We start from the raw sequence: 17,370 nt of genomic DNA on the forward strand, positions 1-17,370 counted from the left end.
GGTGCCGAAAGCAGCATTGAAGAGGTGAGTTTTAAGCAGAGATTTGAAGATGGGTAAGGAGGGGGCTTGGCGTAGGGGTTGAGGAAGATTGTTCGAAGCGTAGGGTGAGGCAAGGCAGAATGAGCGGAGCCTGGAGTTGGCAGTGGTGGAGAAGGGAACTGAAAGGAGGGATTTGTCCTGTGAGCGGAGGTTACGGGCGGGAACATAGGGGGAGATGAGGGTAGAGAGGTAGCGAGGAGTCGCAGACCGGGTGCATTTGTAGGTAAGGAGGAGAATCTTGAATTGTATGCGGTACCCTTCTAGCGCTGGTGGGGAGAGCAGCGGCTCCCGATGTTTCCTGTGCCAGAGCTCCACTGTACAGCCCAACTCCATGGAGCATTGGGCTCCTTCCCTGTTTGTTTTGGAGGGCGCAGGACAGCTGTTTTCTTGGGCTTGTGTGCGCTCCTCAGGGCGCTATCTTAACTGCTGCGCCATATTGCAAGGCTGAAGCACCCTTGTGGCCTGATTAGCCTGCGATTCCGGCAGTTTTATGTGCAGGCCTTTCACAAGATGTGACTTGGGAGCTGGGGCAGATTTAAGAAAGGGCTTCTGAGAAGGAGGCCTGGGGCAGTTTGCAGACTCGAGCGAGGTTGGAGGCCCAGTTGACCCGTGCAGCTGCTCTGTGGCAGCGAGAGCCTTAAGCTGCAGCTTCCATAGCGTCCCACAGATCAATTCAGAGACTGGTGGGTTATGTCCCTCTGCCAGCAGACAGAGAGAGAACTTCTGAGGCTCTATATGGTCATGTGTAGCCAGCCAAACCTCAGTATTCTCTCTCTGCAGCCCTGGATTTTGGCACTCCTCGCCCGTTCCCTCGTGATGACTTGAGGTACCCCACGAGGTTGAGAGCTCGCTAAGGTGCTGAGCAAGGGATACCTGGTCCTCCTGGGTCCCTCCCTTTCTCCCCCCTCCCGCTGTCAGGTTGGCAGGAATCCCCTATTTTTCTTTAAAAAAAAAAAAAAAAAGAAATGGTACATGGTTCTCAGGCTCTCACAGTACCAGGAGTTGTCCAGTTGGGCGGGGGAGCCGTTTGAGCAGGTGGGGAGGAGGGCTCTGTGAGCTTTTTCAGGCAGGGCATATGGCAGCCCCTTCTGAGTCTGTAAAACGCTGCTCCCGGTGCAGTTCCTGCCCTCGAGCTTCGGCGGGGCAGGCAGGCTCTTCTATGGGACGGGAAAAATCGGTCCATGGGGGGAGAGCAGCGGGAGCAGTTCCGTTGCTCGCTCCCTCCGGGTGGCCCTCCCATCTGGCAGCCGAAGATTTTGGCGCCGTCACGCCGTTAAAAGGGCGGGTGGCAGCGGAGCCTGAAGTGCGGAAGCAGCAAACAGCTGATTCGCGATCAGCTAGAGCTACGGACTTAGTGCAGACAGGCTCCGGGGGAGCAGAGATAGCAGTAGAGGCAGTGCGACGGTTTTCCCGAGCTGAGTCCCCTCGTGACGTTTTTTCGGACGCCATTTTGACTTTGGGGGGGGGGGGTAGAGAGCAGGTTGTGGGCCTTCCTGTGCCTCATCTCATAAGCCGATGAATGTTGAAGAAACGGCTGGTGATTCACAGGTTAGTGGGGCTGAGCAGGGAGTGCCCTTTTCCCCCGAATTTGTGCTGTTATTGCACAGAGCCTTTCTAATGAAACGATCCCGGGGGGGGGGGGGGGGGGGTTGGCTTGCTGGAGAGGACGCCTAAGGGTCCCCTCACGAGGAAGTATCACTTTCTTCTCCATCTTTGGCTAAGAGAACTCGCTTGGATAGCCGGGAGGTGGATTTTGGGTCAGAATTGGGGTCTGAGGTAGATGACGGTCAGTTGTCAATAGTTTCCCAACTGACCCGGTCTGATTTTCTGGAGGAGGAAATTCCGTCTGAGGGGTGTGATGACCCTACGGCAGTGTGGTTGTTTCTTCAAGTTGACAAATCTTATTGTCCTTGGGGATACTGAATATCTCGGCTCCGGATACCTCCTCGGCAGCTCCCTCTACTAATGTCGGGGACTAAGCGTCCGTCCCGTACTCTTCACATTCATGATGTGATGAGAGTTCTCATTGCGGGGCAGTGGGACACTCCGGAAGCAGGGTTTTATTTATTTATTTATTGCATTTGTATCCCACATTTTCCCACCTTTTTGCGGGTTCAGTGTAGCTTACAGTATGAGATGAATGATGGAAATACAGTTTGTTACAAATTGGTTATGGATTACATTGTGCAGAATTATGCGAGGCAATCGAAGTGTCGTTAAGGAATGTAACAATGGAACACAAACATTGAAACGTTGGAAGGAGACAATGGGAGCTTAAAGGGCGATAAGGCATAAAGACATATGGTATGCATATTTCTGTGAGTAAAGGTATGAGTGATGTGAGATTACGGGGGATGAGAGTTCAGAAGTGGATGTATGATGCATTAGTGAACTGTGAGTGTGGATTTTGTGTTTTGGCTCTTTCCGTAAATTTTTTCAAAAAGATGGGTCTTCAATAATCTGCGGAAGGAAGCTTGCTCGTGGATTGTTCTTAAGTTGCGCGGCAGTGTATTCCAAAACTGCGTGCTCATGTGAGAAAAGGTTGACACGTCTTGTATTTCAAGCCCTTGCAATTGGGTTGTGTGTGGCGAGAGCCTTGGTGTGTTTATATCCTCTTCCGGAGGGTGAGGGAGAAGATTTTCGGCGGTCACTAAGAGGACTACTTTGCCGGTGGAAGGCGGGACGGCACTTAAAGATCCGCAGGATAGGAAGTTAGAATCTTCTTTAAAAGCGTACTTCGAAATGGCAGCGTTATGCATGCAGGCGTCGGTCTGTGGGTCCTATGCAGCCATTTTGTCTTGGGTTCAGAAGGCGATCACCTCGGAAGAGTTGGTGGCTAAATTTGCCTTTGCTAGAGGCTGGTCTCGCGTATTTGGCGGATTTATTGTATGATGGGCTTCGGCCAAGGAGCTGGCTCTCGCGGTGGTCGCCCGCCGATGGTTGTGGCTTCGTCACTGGTCGGCGGATACGGCTTCTAAGTCGCACATTGCTCGTTTGCCATTTCGGGGCAAACTTATATAGTAACATAGTAGATGATGACAGAAAAAGACCTGCACGGTCCATCCAGTCTGCCCAACAAGATAAACTCACATGTGCTACTTTTTGTGTATACCTTACCTTGATTTGTACCTGTCCTTTTCTGGGCACAGACGGTATAAGTCTGCCCAGCACTATCCCCGCCTCCCACCACCGGTTCTTGCACAAACCGTATAAGTCTGCCTAGCACTATCCCCGCCTCCAAACCACCAGTCCCGCCTCCCACCATCGGCTCTGGCACAGACCGTATAAGTCTGCCCAGCACCATCTCCGTCTCCCGCCACTGGCTTTGCCACCCAATCTCGTCTAAGCTCCTTAGGATCCATTCCTTCTGAGCAGGATTCCTTTATGTTTATCTCACGCATGTTTGAATTCCGTTACCGTTTTCGTTTCCACCACCTCCCGCGGGAGGGCATTCCGAGCATCCACTACTCTCTCCGTGAAAAAATACTTCCTGACATTTTTCTTGAGTCTGCCCCCCTTCAATCTCATTTCATGTCCTCTTGTTCTACTGCCTTCGCATCTCCGGAAAAGGTTCGTTTGCAGGTTAATACCTTTCAAATATTTGAACGTCTGTATCATATCACCCCTGTTTCTCCTTTCCTCCAGAGTATACATGTTCAGGTCCGCAAGTCTCTCCTCATACATCTTGTAATGCAAATCCCATACCATTCTCGTAGCTTTTCTTTGCACTGCTTCAATTCTTTTTACATCCTTAACAAGATGCGGCCTCCAGAACTGAACTTCAGTTTGGCGAGGATCTGGACAGGATAGTGAAGGATTTGGGGGATTCTAAAGGCCGTCGTTTGCCGGAGGATAGGCCTAGGTCCTCTTATAGGGCGTTCCCATCTCGGGCCCGGTTTCGGGAGGCAAGACATTTTCGGCCAGGTAGATCGGCAGCCTTCTCTAAGCCCCGTTTTCCTCAGAAGCAGCAGCTGTTTCGAGGAGAGCGCTGCTCAGGTGGTGCGATTTCCAGACCCACCCCGGGTTCTCGTGCCCAATGATGGGGCCTTGGTCCATCTTCCAGGGTCAATAGGGGGACGGCTGTCCTTTTATCTGGAAGAATGGGCCAGGGTGACGTCAGACGAATGGGTGCTGGAGGTAATCGGGGACGGTTACAAGCTAGAGTTTGCTCGAAATCTGTTATATTTTTTCCTGGAATCCCCTTGCAAGTCTCTAAGTAAGATGGAGGCGGTAAGGGACATGTTGGAAAATTTGATTCGCTCCTGTGGTGCGGTCTCGGCTGCTATTCCATCTATTTCGTGGTTCCAAAGAAAGGAGGTTCATTTCGCCCAGTGCTAGATCTCAAGGGAGTAAACAAAGCTCTGAGTGCGTCACTTCCGCATGGAAATGCTTCGGGCAATTATCGCCGCAGTTCAGCCATGAACCCCTTGCGCGCAGAACAAACAAATGATCAGATTGTCGGAAGTGATCAGTAGACTTAATGTAGTGTTTCAACACCTGTTTGACAACCAAACACTTTAAAAGCTGCTGCTCCTCTGAGCCGGAAAAAGAACCTAACACCGGCAAGACCACCAGCTGAGAAACATGAAACAGTTACTACCTTGGGGAGAAAAGAAGGAACTGGCCGGAACACTACCTGATCTGAACAAAATTCTAAAAACAGCGATCTGCAAGACAACGCCTGCAACTCTGAAACCCTCCTACCCGAAGCAGCTGCCATTAAAAACATAGCCTTCAGAGTCAAGTCCTTCAAAGTACAGGACGACAAAGGCTCAAAAGGGGGCTTAGTAAGAACTGTAAGCACCAAATTGAGATCCCATCGAGGAAAAGAACATTGCGAGGGAGGACGAAGGAGATTAACTCCCCTCAAAAAACGCACCACATCGGGTGACTAGTGCGAGATTTCCCTTGGATGCGACCATGAAAACAAGTCAAGGCCGCAATCTGTACCTTAAGAGAAGCCAAAGCAAGACCGTTGTCAATACTTCGCTGCAAAAAATCTAAAATTTGCGGAACCAAAGCAGTAAAAGGAGATAGACGAAACTCCTTACACAATTCCTCAAATATGCTCCAAGTGCACACATAATTCAAAGAGGTAGAATGACAACGAGAGTGCAGCATAGTAGCAATGACCTGAGCGGAATAACCTTTCTTAATCAGTTTAGCCCTTTCAAGAGTAAGACAGAAACGATCGGGATGAACGACCGGACCCTGCGACGAGATCTTTCGTGACCGGAAGCCTGAAAGGAAGATCCACCAGAAGACGTCAAAGGTCGGCATACTACGGCCTTCGAGGCCAGGCCGGTGCCACCAAAATCAGACGTACCATGTGCGTCTCGGCCTTCTGAAGAAGACGCCCTATCAGAGGCCAAGGAGGAAAGGCATACATTAGATCGGCCAGCCAGGGTTGAAGAAGAGCGTCCACTCCCTGCGCTTTTGGATCCTTTCGACAATTGAAGAAAGGAAGTTTTACATTGCCGGTGGAGGCAAAGAGATCCATCCTGGGGGACCCCCAACGATCAGCCAGGAGCTGAAACGCCACTGTGCTTAATGTCCACTCTCCGGGATCGAGAATTTGATGACTGAGAAAATCTGCTTGAACATTTAGTACTCCTGCTACGTGCGCTGCTGATAGAGCCACCGGATGGATCTCCGCCCATTGAAGTAGCAGCGACGCCGCTCACTCCAATAGCAGGCTCCTCGTCGATTGATATATGCTACCGCTGTTGCATTGTCTGACATTACTCATATTAGTAGCCTGGCTTTTCAGAAGATGAAGAAACTTTTGGAGCGCTAGACGAATCACTCTGGTTTCCAACAGATTGATGGAGCATAATGTCTCCTGATGAGACCAGAGACCCTGAGCAAACTGCCCTTGACAGTGAGCTCCCCAGCCTTGGAGACTGGCATCTGTCATCGGCACAGTCCATAGGGGTTGATCTAGAGGCATGCCTTTGGTCACATTGGCCTCTCGAAGCCATCACCGCAGACTGGTCTTCACCTGGAGCGGAAGTAGCAGTTGTTGATGAAGAGAATCCGTCTGGGACGACCATCTCGACAGCAGAGACTGGAGAGATCTCATGTGAGCTCTAGCCCACACAACCACATCGATTGACGTTGCCATTGAGCCCAGAATTTGAAGATAGTCCCTTGCGGATGGCGACTGCATCTGCAAAAAATGACGAATTTGAGTCTGCAACTTGAAAACACGGGCCGGTGGAAGAAACACCCGACCTTGCTTTCTGTCGAACAGGACCCCCAGATACCCCGACTGAGAAGGTCGAAGATGACTCTTCTGCAAATTGACTACCCAACCTAGGGACTGTAAAAATTCTACTACCTGAGCTATCATTCGAACACTTTCGTTGTACGACTTTGCCCGGATCAACCAATCGTCTACTTACTTAGACGATTGGTTGATCTAGGCAAAATCGTACAACGAAAGTGTACGTTCTGAGAGCCGCAGCCACCAACCACTACCATGACTTTGGTAAACGTGCGAGGAGCAGTTACCAACCCGAAGGGAAGAGTCCGAAACTGAAAATGGGAACACAGGACTGCAAAATGAAGAAACCTCTGATGAGCAGGACGAGTAGGAATGTGGAAATAGTCTTCTGTAAGATCCAGAGAAGTGAGGAACTCCCCGGACCTGACCGCAAGAATGACAGACCTCAAAGTCTTCATACGAAACAAAGGCACTTTGAGTGTTCGCTTGACCGCTTTGAGGTCCAAAATTGGCCGAAAGGAGCCCTCCTTCTTGTGTACTAGAAAGTAAATGGAATAACGGCCTTGGTGCTGCTCCGCCAAGGGAACGCGACAAATGGCCCGAAGATCGAGAAGCCTGCTGAGGGAATCCATGATGGCTTTGGCCTTTCTGCGAAAATGGCACGGAGATTCTAGGAAAGCATCCGACAAAGGGAGCGCAAACTCTAAAGCGTACCCTTCTCGAATAATCTCTAAAACCCACTGGTCTGAAGTAATCTGGGCCCACCTCTCTTGAAATTGTGCCAACTGAGCACCCACTTGAACAAGAGGCTGGACCCGCAAACCTTCATTGTTGAGAGCGGGAAGATGAGGAAAGGGAAGTTGCTGCTTCTCGACTTCCTCTACGACGTCCACGAAAGGACTGAGTCCTTTGAAAAAATCTGGAGTGTTCTTGAAAGACTGTGCCTGACCGAAAATGACAAAAATCACGGCCTCTACCACGACGAGAAAAAGTACCACAACCAGAACCCCGTGAACGATCCTCCGGTAACCTAGGAACTTTAGCCTCACCTAGGCTATGCACTAGCTTATCTAATTCTTCTCCAAATAGAAAAGAACCTTTGAAGGGAAATTTACTAAGCTTGGACTTAGAAGCCGCATCAGCTGACCAACCGCACAGCCAAAGCGTACGTCGGGCTGCCACAGAAAGAGCCATAGACTTAGAAGAAGCCCAAAACAAATCATAAAGAGCATCTGCTCTGCGAATACCCTTGACCAGCAAATTCACCTTTCTGGGCTCGGATACCTGAAGATCTTGATCATCAAAATGTAATGTAGAAGAAACCTGAGAGAGAAGTTCTTGAAGATCATCCTTATGAAAAATTCTTACCACCGAGGAATCCTCACCCATCGGAAGGGAATCCTCTCCATCTGGTGTCTGTTCCTGCTTCTCCTCAATCTGATCCTCAGGAAACCATGCCTTCTTCTCTAAGGAAGGGAATTCCTGACTAGGAAAAAAAGAAAAATCCTGCTCCAGCTCCTCAGGGTAACTAGACCATTTCTTAGCCATAGAAGCCCCTATGAGAGATCTTTTCTGAGGCAAATCAATAGGAGCAGCCTTATGGAGCAAAAAGGCTTGGTACATTTGTACCACAAACTCTGGAGGAAAACCTCCTTCCCCCGAAGAAAAAATGGGCAGCTGAACGGCAGCAGGAGGCCCAGAAGTCAAAAGGGCCTGAGGAACAGACTGTGAGGAGGAATCTGGGAGAGGGAGGGGGACGTGACCGCCAGAGAAACAACCGAAGCGGACCTCTCTACAGCCGGTACTGATGAACCGCCCGATCCTACACCCTGCTCTTCAGCAGTGGTGCAAAACTTGCAAACCCTGTTGGCCCCTAAACCCTGCCGCTGACAGACGGACCAGCGGCGGAGCTTTTCCGACATGAAAGGAAGAAAACAGCTGATCTTCAAAGCGAAAGTAAAAACGGCAAAAAATAAGAGCTGCACTTCTAAATTAAGAACACCGGTCTTTTCAACAACAGAAGACGTTGCGCAGTCCTGGTTTTTTGTTTGTTTGTTTTTTAAAGGCTGCCTCTCCCTACCTTCAAAGTTCTTCCTGAGAAGAGCTTGAGGAAACTTACCAGTTACTTTTAATTTTGTTTCAATTATAGAATAATTATTACAGGCACATTAGGGAGGGAAAGGGGGGGACACCCCTGAGGCAATGAGAGACCTGCACGGACCTCTGCCTCAGAAAAGCAGGGTTTTTTTTTTAAATGTACAAGAAATTAAATAATTAGAGAACTAAGAAATTAAAGAACTAAGTTATCAAAGAATATAGAATTAAGGAATGAGACTGAGGGGCTCACCACCTTCCACCTGCTGGAGGCTGAGCTTACTGGATGTTTCTCTAGCTGGCAAGGGCTCTTTTTGGCTCGCTAGAGTCACAGATTTTTTTCTCAGTCTCCACCTGCTGAAAGGCGTGCACAACCCATCAGTCACATTCTGGGCCGGTCCGGAGGGACGCTAAGGAATAAAGACTTTGCAGTGATATAGAGGCATATTTTCAAAGCACTTAGCCTTCCAAAGTTCCATAGAAACCTATGGAACTTTGGAAGGCTACGTTCTTTGAAAATATGCGGCTCAGTCTCCCTGATTGATTGAATGGGACAGATCATTCTACTCCCCCTTTGCTTGGATGTATATGCTGACATCCAGATTTGCTTACCTTATGAAAGGAGCAAGAACAAAACTGGTGCACGAGGGGGATTGGTTTGTGCTCAAGTTAAAGGATAAGCAGAGTTTTTATTTTTTCTGCCCCTCCACTCCTCCAGTGGGCATCAATTTAGTTTTGGGTGCTACTGTAAGCATGGACTTTCTGCCCTTCTGGACAGGTACATACTAGCCTTGTTTTCTTTGGAGAAATCTCTCTATATAAAACGCACCTCCAACGTTCTAATGAAGCCTCTCTTAGCAAAGTGAAGGGGGTGAGATCGCATTGTGTCTGCCCCGCCCACGCGTCAAACGTGATGACGTCGAGGGCGGAGCAATGACACTCAACCAATCGCATCGCTCGGCAGCGAAGCGTCAGGAAAGGAGGCGGCGCTCCCGACGTCTAGCCTTCCCTTCCATGTGTTCCGCCTTCTTCTGACGTCAAGGATGACGTCAAAAGAAGGCGGAACACAGCGAAGGGAAACCTACACGTCGGGAGCACCGCCTCCTTCCCTGACGCTTCGCTGCCGAAACCGCCACGGAGGTAAATTTAAAAACAAGAAAAAAACAAAAACACGCATGTTGGGGGGGAGAGAAGAGGGTGGCCAGTAAAGTACAACAATGGGAGCGGGAGGGCAGGGGAGAAACGACAGCATGGATGCGAGGGGGGGGGGGAGAAGAGGGCGACCCAGGCTGAGACATGGGAGAGAGAGGAGCATGGATGTGAGGGGGGGTCATGGAAGGGAGAGAGGGGACTTGCTGGAAAAGGATGAATGGAGGCGGCAGGGGACAGAGGAGCATGGATGGCCATGGATTGGGAGGGCAGGGCTCAGGGAGAGAGGGCAATTGCTGGAAAGCGATGAATGGAGGGGGCAGGGGACAGAGGAGCATGGATAGGCATGGATTGGGAGGGCAGGACTCAGGGAGAGAGGGGAATTGCTGGATAGGGATGAATGGAGGGGACAGATGGGCATGGATGGATATGGATTGCAGGACAGGCCTCAGGGAGAGAGGGGAATTGCTGGATAGGGATGAATGGAGGGGCCAGGTGACAAAGGAGCATGAATGGGCATGGATTGGAAGGGCAGGACTCAGGGAGAGGGGAATTGCTGGATAGGGATGAATGGAGGGGCCAGGTGACAAAGGAGCATGAATGGGCATGGATTGGAAGGGCAGGACTCAGGGAGAGGGGAATTGCTGGATAGGGATGAATGGAGGGGACAGATGGCCATGGATGCATATGGATTGCAGGGCAGGCCTCAGGGAGAGAGCGGAATTGCTGGATAGGGATGAATGGAGGGGCCAGGTGACAGAGGAGCATGGATTGGACTCACTTTCACTCTGACTCTCAAACAGTCACTCTCACATACACTCTCCCAAACATACACACTCCGAGGAAAACCTTGCTAGCGCCCGTTTCATTTGTGTCAGAAACGGGCCTTTTTTTACTAGTGAACATATATTTTAAGAATTGCAAACAATGGAAATGATTCTCAATTTGTTTACAGCAATGATGATCGGTCATCCCTAAATGAAAAGAGAAAAGAGAGAGGCTTCAAGAAAGGAGGGAATCGCTTTGAGCCCTATTTCCACCCCATGAGAAGATACCGAGCCTTCCTTTCTAATATTCCCTTTGATGTGAGATGGCAGTCACTTAAAGACCTTGTGAAAGAAAAAGGTAATGGCTGTTTTATTGGAGCAGACTTAAGAAGTCTGCTTTATTCCTGTGGCAAGCCCTTTGTCCTGAACACAGGATCCTGTTTTCTGTGGTTCCTTTCCTTGGATTTTGGTTTCGTACTGTGGACATTTTGGTCCGTTCATGGTAGGCCTGTAGATTTATGCAACTTCTCATTGCCAGGGGTAGTTTCTGCGATCATATTGCTCTCCGAATGGTTAGAGCATTTATCAAAGATTGGAAGATCAATTTTCTTTTGGAGAAGATCTTTTTTCATATGTTCGGGTATAGCACATTCTCATTACAATATTTTTGAAGTTTTTAATTTTGGTTGTGGTAGCTACCGCTGACATTCTAGAATGAACATTTTGTTGTTGGGTCTTTGTACATTACTGTTATCTGAAGAAGGAACATGAAATTCTTAACCATTTCTGTTTTTAAAAGCAAGTGGGGTTGGAACCGTTGAATCGGTGAATTGTGACTTTCTGAACATTAAGTGAATTTTAAGATGACTGGATATTGTAGACTCCTGGTTTGAACCAGCTGAGAATTGGGTATTCATACCATTAGTTTCTAGTAATATTTCTCAAAAGGATTTCATTCTTTTTTTATAAAAAGGTGTGTTCTAGAATTTAAATTTTAAGATTTTGTTTACATTATGACATACTGGGACATTCATAATTAAAACAAAGCTACCATTAACGTGGTGTTTTTGTAATTTAATACAAATATTTCAGATTTCATACTGCAATTTTGCATAATGCCTTTGTTTCCTTTTTAAAGGTGTGTTGGCTTATGTGTGTTTAATTAGCTGTTACTGCCTTCAGTTTTGTAATTTCCCTTGTTCTGTTTTTAAAAATGGGACTTTATGGAAAAATACAGCTTTTAATTGTGATCAGTATCTTTGTAATTATGAATGAACCTGTGTCTTGGTACTCTACAATGTTCAATTTCACAGTGTGATGGAGAACTACGATTTTATCCTTTGAGAACTATATATGTGTAGATACTAGCTAACACTTGATTTGAATGTCGTTCCCAAGTATCTTGTGGTTTCTCTCCAGTGCACGTGGATGAACGGCATATCTGATGGTGAGATTGCTTCCTGCCTTGATGTTCGGCCATCATTCTGCACATGCTCCCATCAGGATCAGTGAAACCTCTTCTGCTTGTTTGCAGGGCTTGTCTCATTACAGATGCAGATAATTTTTTTTTAGTATTTGGACTGCTTTTTAGTATTTCAGATTTTGTTTGGCATCTGGGTGAAAACACCAACTTGGCTGAAAATGAATAATTTGAACTGGATGGATTATTCCAAGAACCAGGGATGTAGTTTTGACATTGTAATTGGCAGTTTGAGTTTGTATGGCTATTGTAAGACTTAAAGGCCAAACAGTTTGTAGAGGTGTGCAAACCAGATCTGGAACTTTCAGCAAAATGCAAATGGCTCTTGACTTATACAGTATTGGGCCAGTTGTTTAAAGATTTAATGCCAGTTTCAGTGCTGGCATAGCAGATTGCTTCAAGTTGAAGCAAATTGCTTTGTCAGTCAGCCGTTTTATGCTAGGAGGAATAACCTCTTGTGCATATAGGAGCATAAAATGGGCAAGAGTTTCCAAATCGGTTCTCACCTGCTTGTCTGGGAATGTTTAAAGTTTCTCTAGACTTCTGTGACTCTTGGTTAAAACAAGACTTGTTGATGTCCAGGTGTTATCTAATTAACTTAATTTAAAGAGATTTTATGCTATTACTCCTCAGAGAAGATGAATCATTGAACTCAATTTGTCTTGGTGATATTAGCTTGCCAATAGCTTTCCTGTGCTGAACAGGAAAACCAGTTTGAGTGATGACATACATCTTCACTGAGTGTGGCAGCATTATAGGATGGTGGTTCTCACAAGGTAAGCAGATAGACCTGGATGTTCTGGTATCATATTAACCAAGTGATGCTTGAGTATAGAGACACTTTAATGGTTGACATGTTGCTTGTAGGAGTTATTCCTTGGTTGTCATTTTGAGTGTGTTGGCAGTGAAATTTGGGATTGCAGGTGTGCAGTATATATCATTGTGTTAACTGACTTTTGTAAATATTATTCCCAACTCCCTGTGTTGTTGTGTTGAACATGTGGTATCTGGATGTGAAAAGGTATACACCCACTAGTAATACTGTCCCTAGTGTTCATTCCTGTAGTTGGTTGTTCAAAAGGACTTGAGTGAGCCATAACATAGCATTTTACCAAATTTCTTTGAGGATAAATCAACTTTCCTTATGATTTTTATATATATTTTTGCATGCATAATTTCTGGTTAAAAAGGGATAGATTTACTAAAAAATGTTACTGTGTGCTAACACGGTGTTAATTACTGCAGGACCCATTTAATGCAGTGGCAGTTGCATACTTTACTAAATCTAGCCCTTAGAGTGGTACTTCAGCAGATGTTGAATACTACCAGTGAGCCAAGACAAAGGTGTATATTGAAGGCCTGTAACACTTGCTCTTATTTTCACTTGCTCAATATGCATAATTCATTTCAGCAAGACTCTATATTCATTTTTTACCGTACTTTTTGTTTTTCTTTTACTGCTTGCATTGCCATCATTTTGTTTCTGGTGTACCTGCTTCAGAGTCCCTGCAGTATTGTCTGGCTGCAGAAAGAATGGGTGAGATTTCTGTCCCCGTGGAACTCTCTAGTGCAGACCTTGAACGTAATTTGTTTTTTTTTTTTTTTGTTACATTTGTACCCCGCGCTTTCCCACTCATGGCAGGCTCAATGTGGCAGGCAATGGAGGGTTAAGTGACTTGCCCAGAATCACAAGGAGCTGCCTGTGCTGGGAATCGAACTCAGTTTCAATATGTTTTTGTAATCTGCCTAAGAATATTTAATGGACTAATGTACAGAAAAGGGCAATCAAAATGATTAAAGGAATGGGACCAGCTGTCCTGAGGAAAGGCTGAAGAAATCAGAGCTGTTCAGCTTGAAGAAGAGAGGGCTGAAGGGAGAGAGTCTATAAAATCCTAAATGGAGTAGAATGGGTAAAAGCGAATCAGCTTTTTCATTCTTTGGAAAAGTACAAAGCCTGTTGGACTCTCTGAGTTACATAGTACTTTTTTGAAATTTCTATTTACTTAAATACTAGGTGGATTACAAATTACATACCGAATCAAAATTGAAGACGTCTTCAAGGTTGTGCAAAATAATAAAATACATATTGTATGATATCTCCTTGTGAACAACTCCATAGAAGAGGATCAGTTGCTTTTCTATATGTCTGGATAAACAAAATTTTCAACTGCTTTTTGAAAGAACTTCTGTCAACCGTTGCAATGACATTGGACTTTTATTCCACACCAGAGGTCCTATACTTAAAAATGCAGAACCTATAGTTTGCCAGATGTATTTCTAGGGACGGCAGCATCAGCTGTACTGACCCCAATCATCTAAGACTTGTGGTGGACAATAGGTTACCTATGAAATGCATGACGGAACATTCCTTAGCGTCCCTCTGGACTGGACCAGGATTGGACTGATGGGTTGTGCTTGCCTACCAGCAGGTGGAGACTGAGAAAATACTGGTCCGGTCCAGAGGGACTAAACGAAAGCAAATTAGCAGGTAAGATCTGATTTTTCCTTATATTGGAGTGCCTGCTGAATAAGTACCAAAAATGTCAGCCAATGTAAGTCTCGCAGCTGTAGTGTGTGATATGGTAATGTCTAGGGAAGATCTATAATATATATAAACATGGGAAGCCATTCCATGAATTCACCACCCTTTTTGTGGAGAAGTATTTCCTCAGGTTACTCCTAAGTGTCACCGAACCTTCATCCTATGCCCCTCATTCCTGAGCTTTCTTTCACTTGAAAGCGACTCCCACTCTCTTTCTTGCAGAAAAGTACTTCAAGGCTTGCTTGGCAGTCCTTTGGGGTAGACTTCTTTTTGGTGCTTATTTGGAGAAGTGTTTTAAGATCTTGGCGAGTCTAAAGGCCCAAGTTTACTGGAGGACAAGTCTCGCAGTTTTATGGAGTCTCGCAGTTACAGGACGGGTTAAGTTGGCTCCTTTCAGAGGCCATGTTTCCAGCAGAAGTAGTAATTCTGTTGGGTGGACAGGCATGCCTTGACTGCCACTTTCTGTTCCACCCCAGCTGCACAGGCAGCCAATTCTCTTGGGTTTTAGGCAATCTTGCTGTTACAGGCCGGGTTAAGCTGGCTTCTTTGAGGCCATGTTTCCAGCAGAAGCAGCAGTCTTTTTGGGGGGCAGGCGTGCATTGACCGCCAATTTCTGGTCCACCTTCTGCACAAGCGGCCCAATGATGGGGTGCTGGTCTATTCTTCGGAAGCCTGCATCTGAGGATGACTCTCCTTACTTGAGCAATTGGCCCAAATCACTTAAGACCTGTGGGTCTTGGAGATGGTCAGGGAGGGTTGCAAGTTGGAGTTCACTAGTCCTTGTAAAGATTTGTTTTTCGGAATCCCTGTGTGCAGCACCAGGGAAGGCTGAGACCTGTCTGCTCCACACTCCAAGAGTTCATCAGATCGAGGGCAGTTCAAGAGGTGTCTGGATGTGGATCTAGGTCAGTATTCAATTTATTTTGTGGTGTGCAAAAGGGTGGAGTGTTTTGTCCTGTGCTTTACCTCAAGCAGATCAACTGGGTACTTGGTCAACCATTTCAGAATGGAGATCTTGAGGTCCGTCATTGCATCAGTTTGACCTGGAGAGTGTTTTACCTCTCTGGATCTGAGGCATATGTCCACATCCCAATTTGGCCTTCTCAGCAGTGTTTCCTCCTGTTCCATTACGTTACTTCCCACTATTCCAGAACAAGTAGATAGTCATGTCCATTGACCAGCAGGGGGAGAAAGAGAACACAGAACTGAGCCCTAGCACATAGCCCACTGCTACCAGCCCAGTTCTTCAGTATCTTTTATCTCTAGCAGGTGGATGGTCAGAATATGCCTTCTGTTGTCCTGAGGTCTGTACTTCTGGTCCAGTTAGCTGGTCTGTGCTTGCACTACAAACTACTACACATCATTTCTACAGCGCTGCCAGTCGTAGGCAGCGCTTGTACCGATAGTGGTGTTGGGTCCCTGTTGTGTCTGCTGCCTTGGGTAATCCGCTGGTTCTTTTACCCATTCTGTCTCTGGAGCCTGTTCAGCAGTCTGTTTAAAAAAAAAAAATCAGAACGAATTGTTTGGTGGGCCAGTTGGAGACTGTGCCTGGCCTTTGCTGAGGGATGACTGGCCTTGGGGAGCAGAACCTGATACGGTGAGTCCCCCCCAACACACACACACACACACAGTCTTGGGCCTTGGGATGTTGCAGGGGTGCTGTGCGTTGGTGACGTCCACTGTGTGGTGCACTAGAAAACTAAAAGTACCTCTGGTCAGGAGGAAGCACTCCAGCGTCCTTGTGATTGAATTTAAAAAAAAAATTTAAATCCATGGCCGCTGCATTTATGTGAACAGGGTCACGCAAGCGCTTTTCCAGCATTCCCGAAAAAGAAGCAGCAACAGAGGTTTAATTTCTCTCTGGGAGATTGCGCTCCCCTGCTACAGCCGCATGAGCATAGAGTGTGTGAAGCACTAATCCTCTTTTGAGGGGTTGGCACGCCTCGGGCCGCTGCATGGTATGCAGACCAGTTGTTCTGAATGGAGGGGAAGTCTTGGGGCTGGCGTCTGCTTCGACACAGCGGAAGTCTTCAGACTCTGGGTTTCCTAGGGCATATGTGGATTGCTCCTCTCTTCAGGAGGCGGGAACGGTCTCACTTTCCCAACAAACAATTCTTTTGGACTGATAAGTGTCACCCTCTGTGCTCCAAACTTCCTCTAATTCACATCCTTCACAATGATGGGGCACTGAGCCACTCCTCAGCTCTGACTGTACCTGTTGAGGAGTTGGGCCTGCATCACCACAAATCAGTGGGTCCTTGACATTATTTGAGATTCCTACAAAGTAGTGTTGGCCTCTTCGATTGCGGATTTTTTCTTGTGTGGCACTGTGGGCAAATGGGCAGTGATTGGTTCAACACTTCAGAACTTGCTGGAATTAGGGGCCGTAGTTCCGGTTCCTTCGGGGGAAAAAGAAAAAGAAAGGGGATTCTTTCCGGCCAGTACTCGACCTTGAACAAGTCAACAGATTTTTGAAGGAGCAACACTTCTGCATGGAAACCCTACGTGCTGTTCTGTCATCAGTTCAGCCTGCAAAGTTCCTCACGGCCTGACCTCAGAGGTGTACTTGCACATTCCCGTCTTTCCTCCGCATTGAAAGTTTCTTCACTTTGTCATTCTCTGGCGGCATTTTCAGTTTTGAGTGCTGCCATTTGGGCTTGCCACGGCACTTCATGCACTATCCAAGATCATGGTGGTTGTAGCTGCCTTCTTACGAAAACAAGGCATCCATGTCCACACCTGTCTGGACGACTGGCTCATCAGAGCTTCCTTGGCCCAGGAAAGCAGTCGGGCCATGTCTCGAGTCATTTCTGTGTTGCAGTTGTTGGGTTGGGTCATCAGTATCCCCAAAAGTCAGCTAGTACCCACGCAGGTTCTTGAGTATTTGGGTGTCCGGTTCAACACTGTTTGTGGCAAGCACCTTGCCAGAGCACTAGTGTGTCAAGTTGCAGACACAGGTATGTGCCATTCTTCGATCTCCATGTCCTTGTGTTTGGGATTATGTTCAAACGGGTCAAATGGAGGCAAGCTTAGATGTTCTGTGGGCATGAGCACGCACGCGTCCCTTGCAACA

General features: G+C 47.1%; 1 protein-coding gene across 4 annotated transcripts in view; it reads left to right on the top strand.

The window, feature by feature from the left end:
- HNRNPM (heterogeneous nuclear ribonucleoprotein M) overlaps nt 1-17,370 on the top strand; it is a 170,041-nt gene that overhangs the window by 3,921 nt on the left and 148,750 nt on the right. For 3 of the 4 annotated variants that reach the window (XM_030217975.1, XM_030217973.1, XM_030217974.1), the window contains exon 2: nt 10,464-10,633. In XM_030217975.1, the coding sequence (XP_030073835.1) occupies nt 10,464-10,633 (170 nt within the window). Of the gene's footprint in view, nt 1-10,463; nt 10,634-17,370 lie in introns of those variants that run through there. The other variant, XM_030217976.1, reaches the window with a different exon arrangement.

The sequence above is a fragment of the Microcaecilia unicolor genome, chromosome 11 (genome assembly GCF_901765095.1).
Source record: "Microcaecilia unicolor chromosome 11, aMicUni1.1, whole genome shotgun sequence".
Classification (NCBI taxonomy): domain Eukaryota; kingdom Metazoa; phylum Chordata; class Amphibia; order Gymnophiona; family Siphonopidae; genus Microcaecilia; species Microcaecilia unicolor.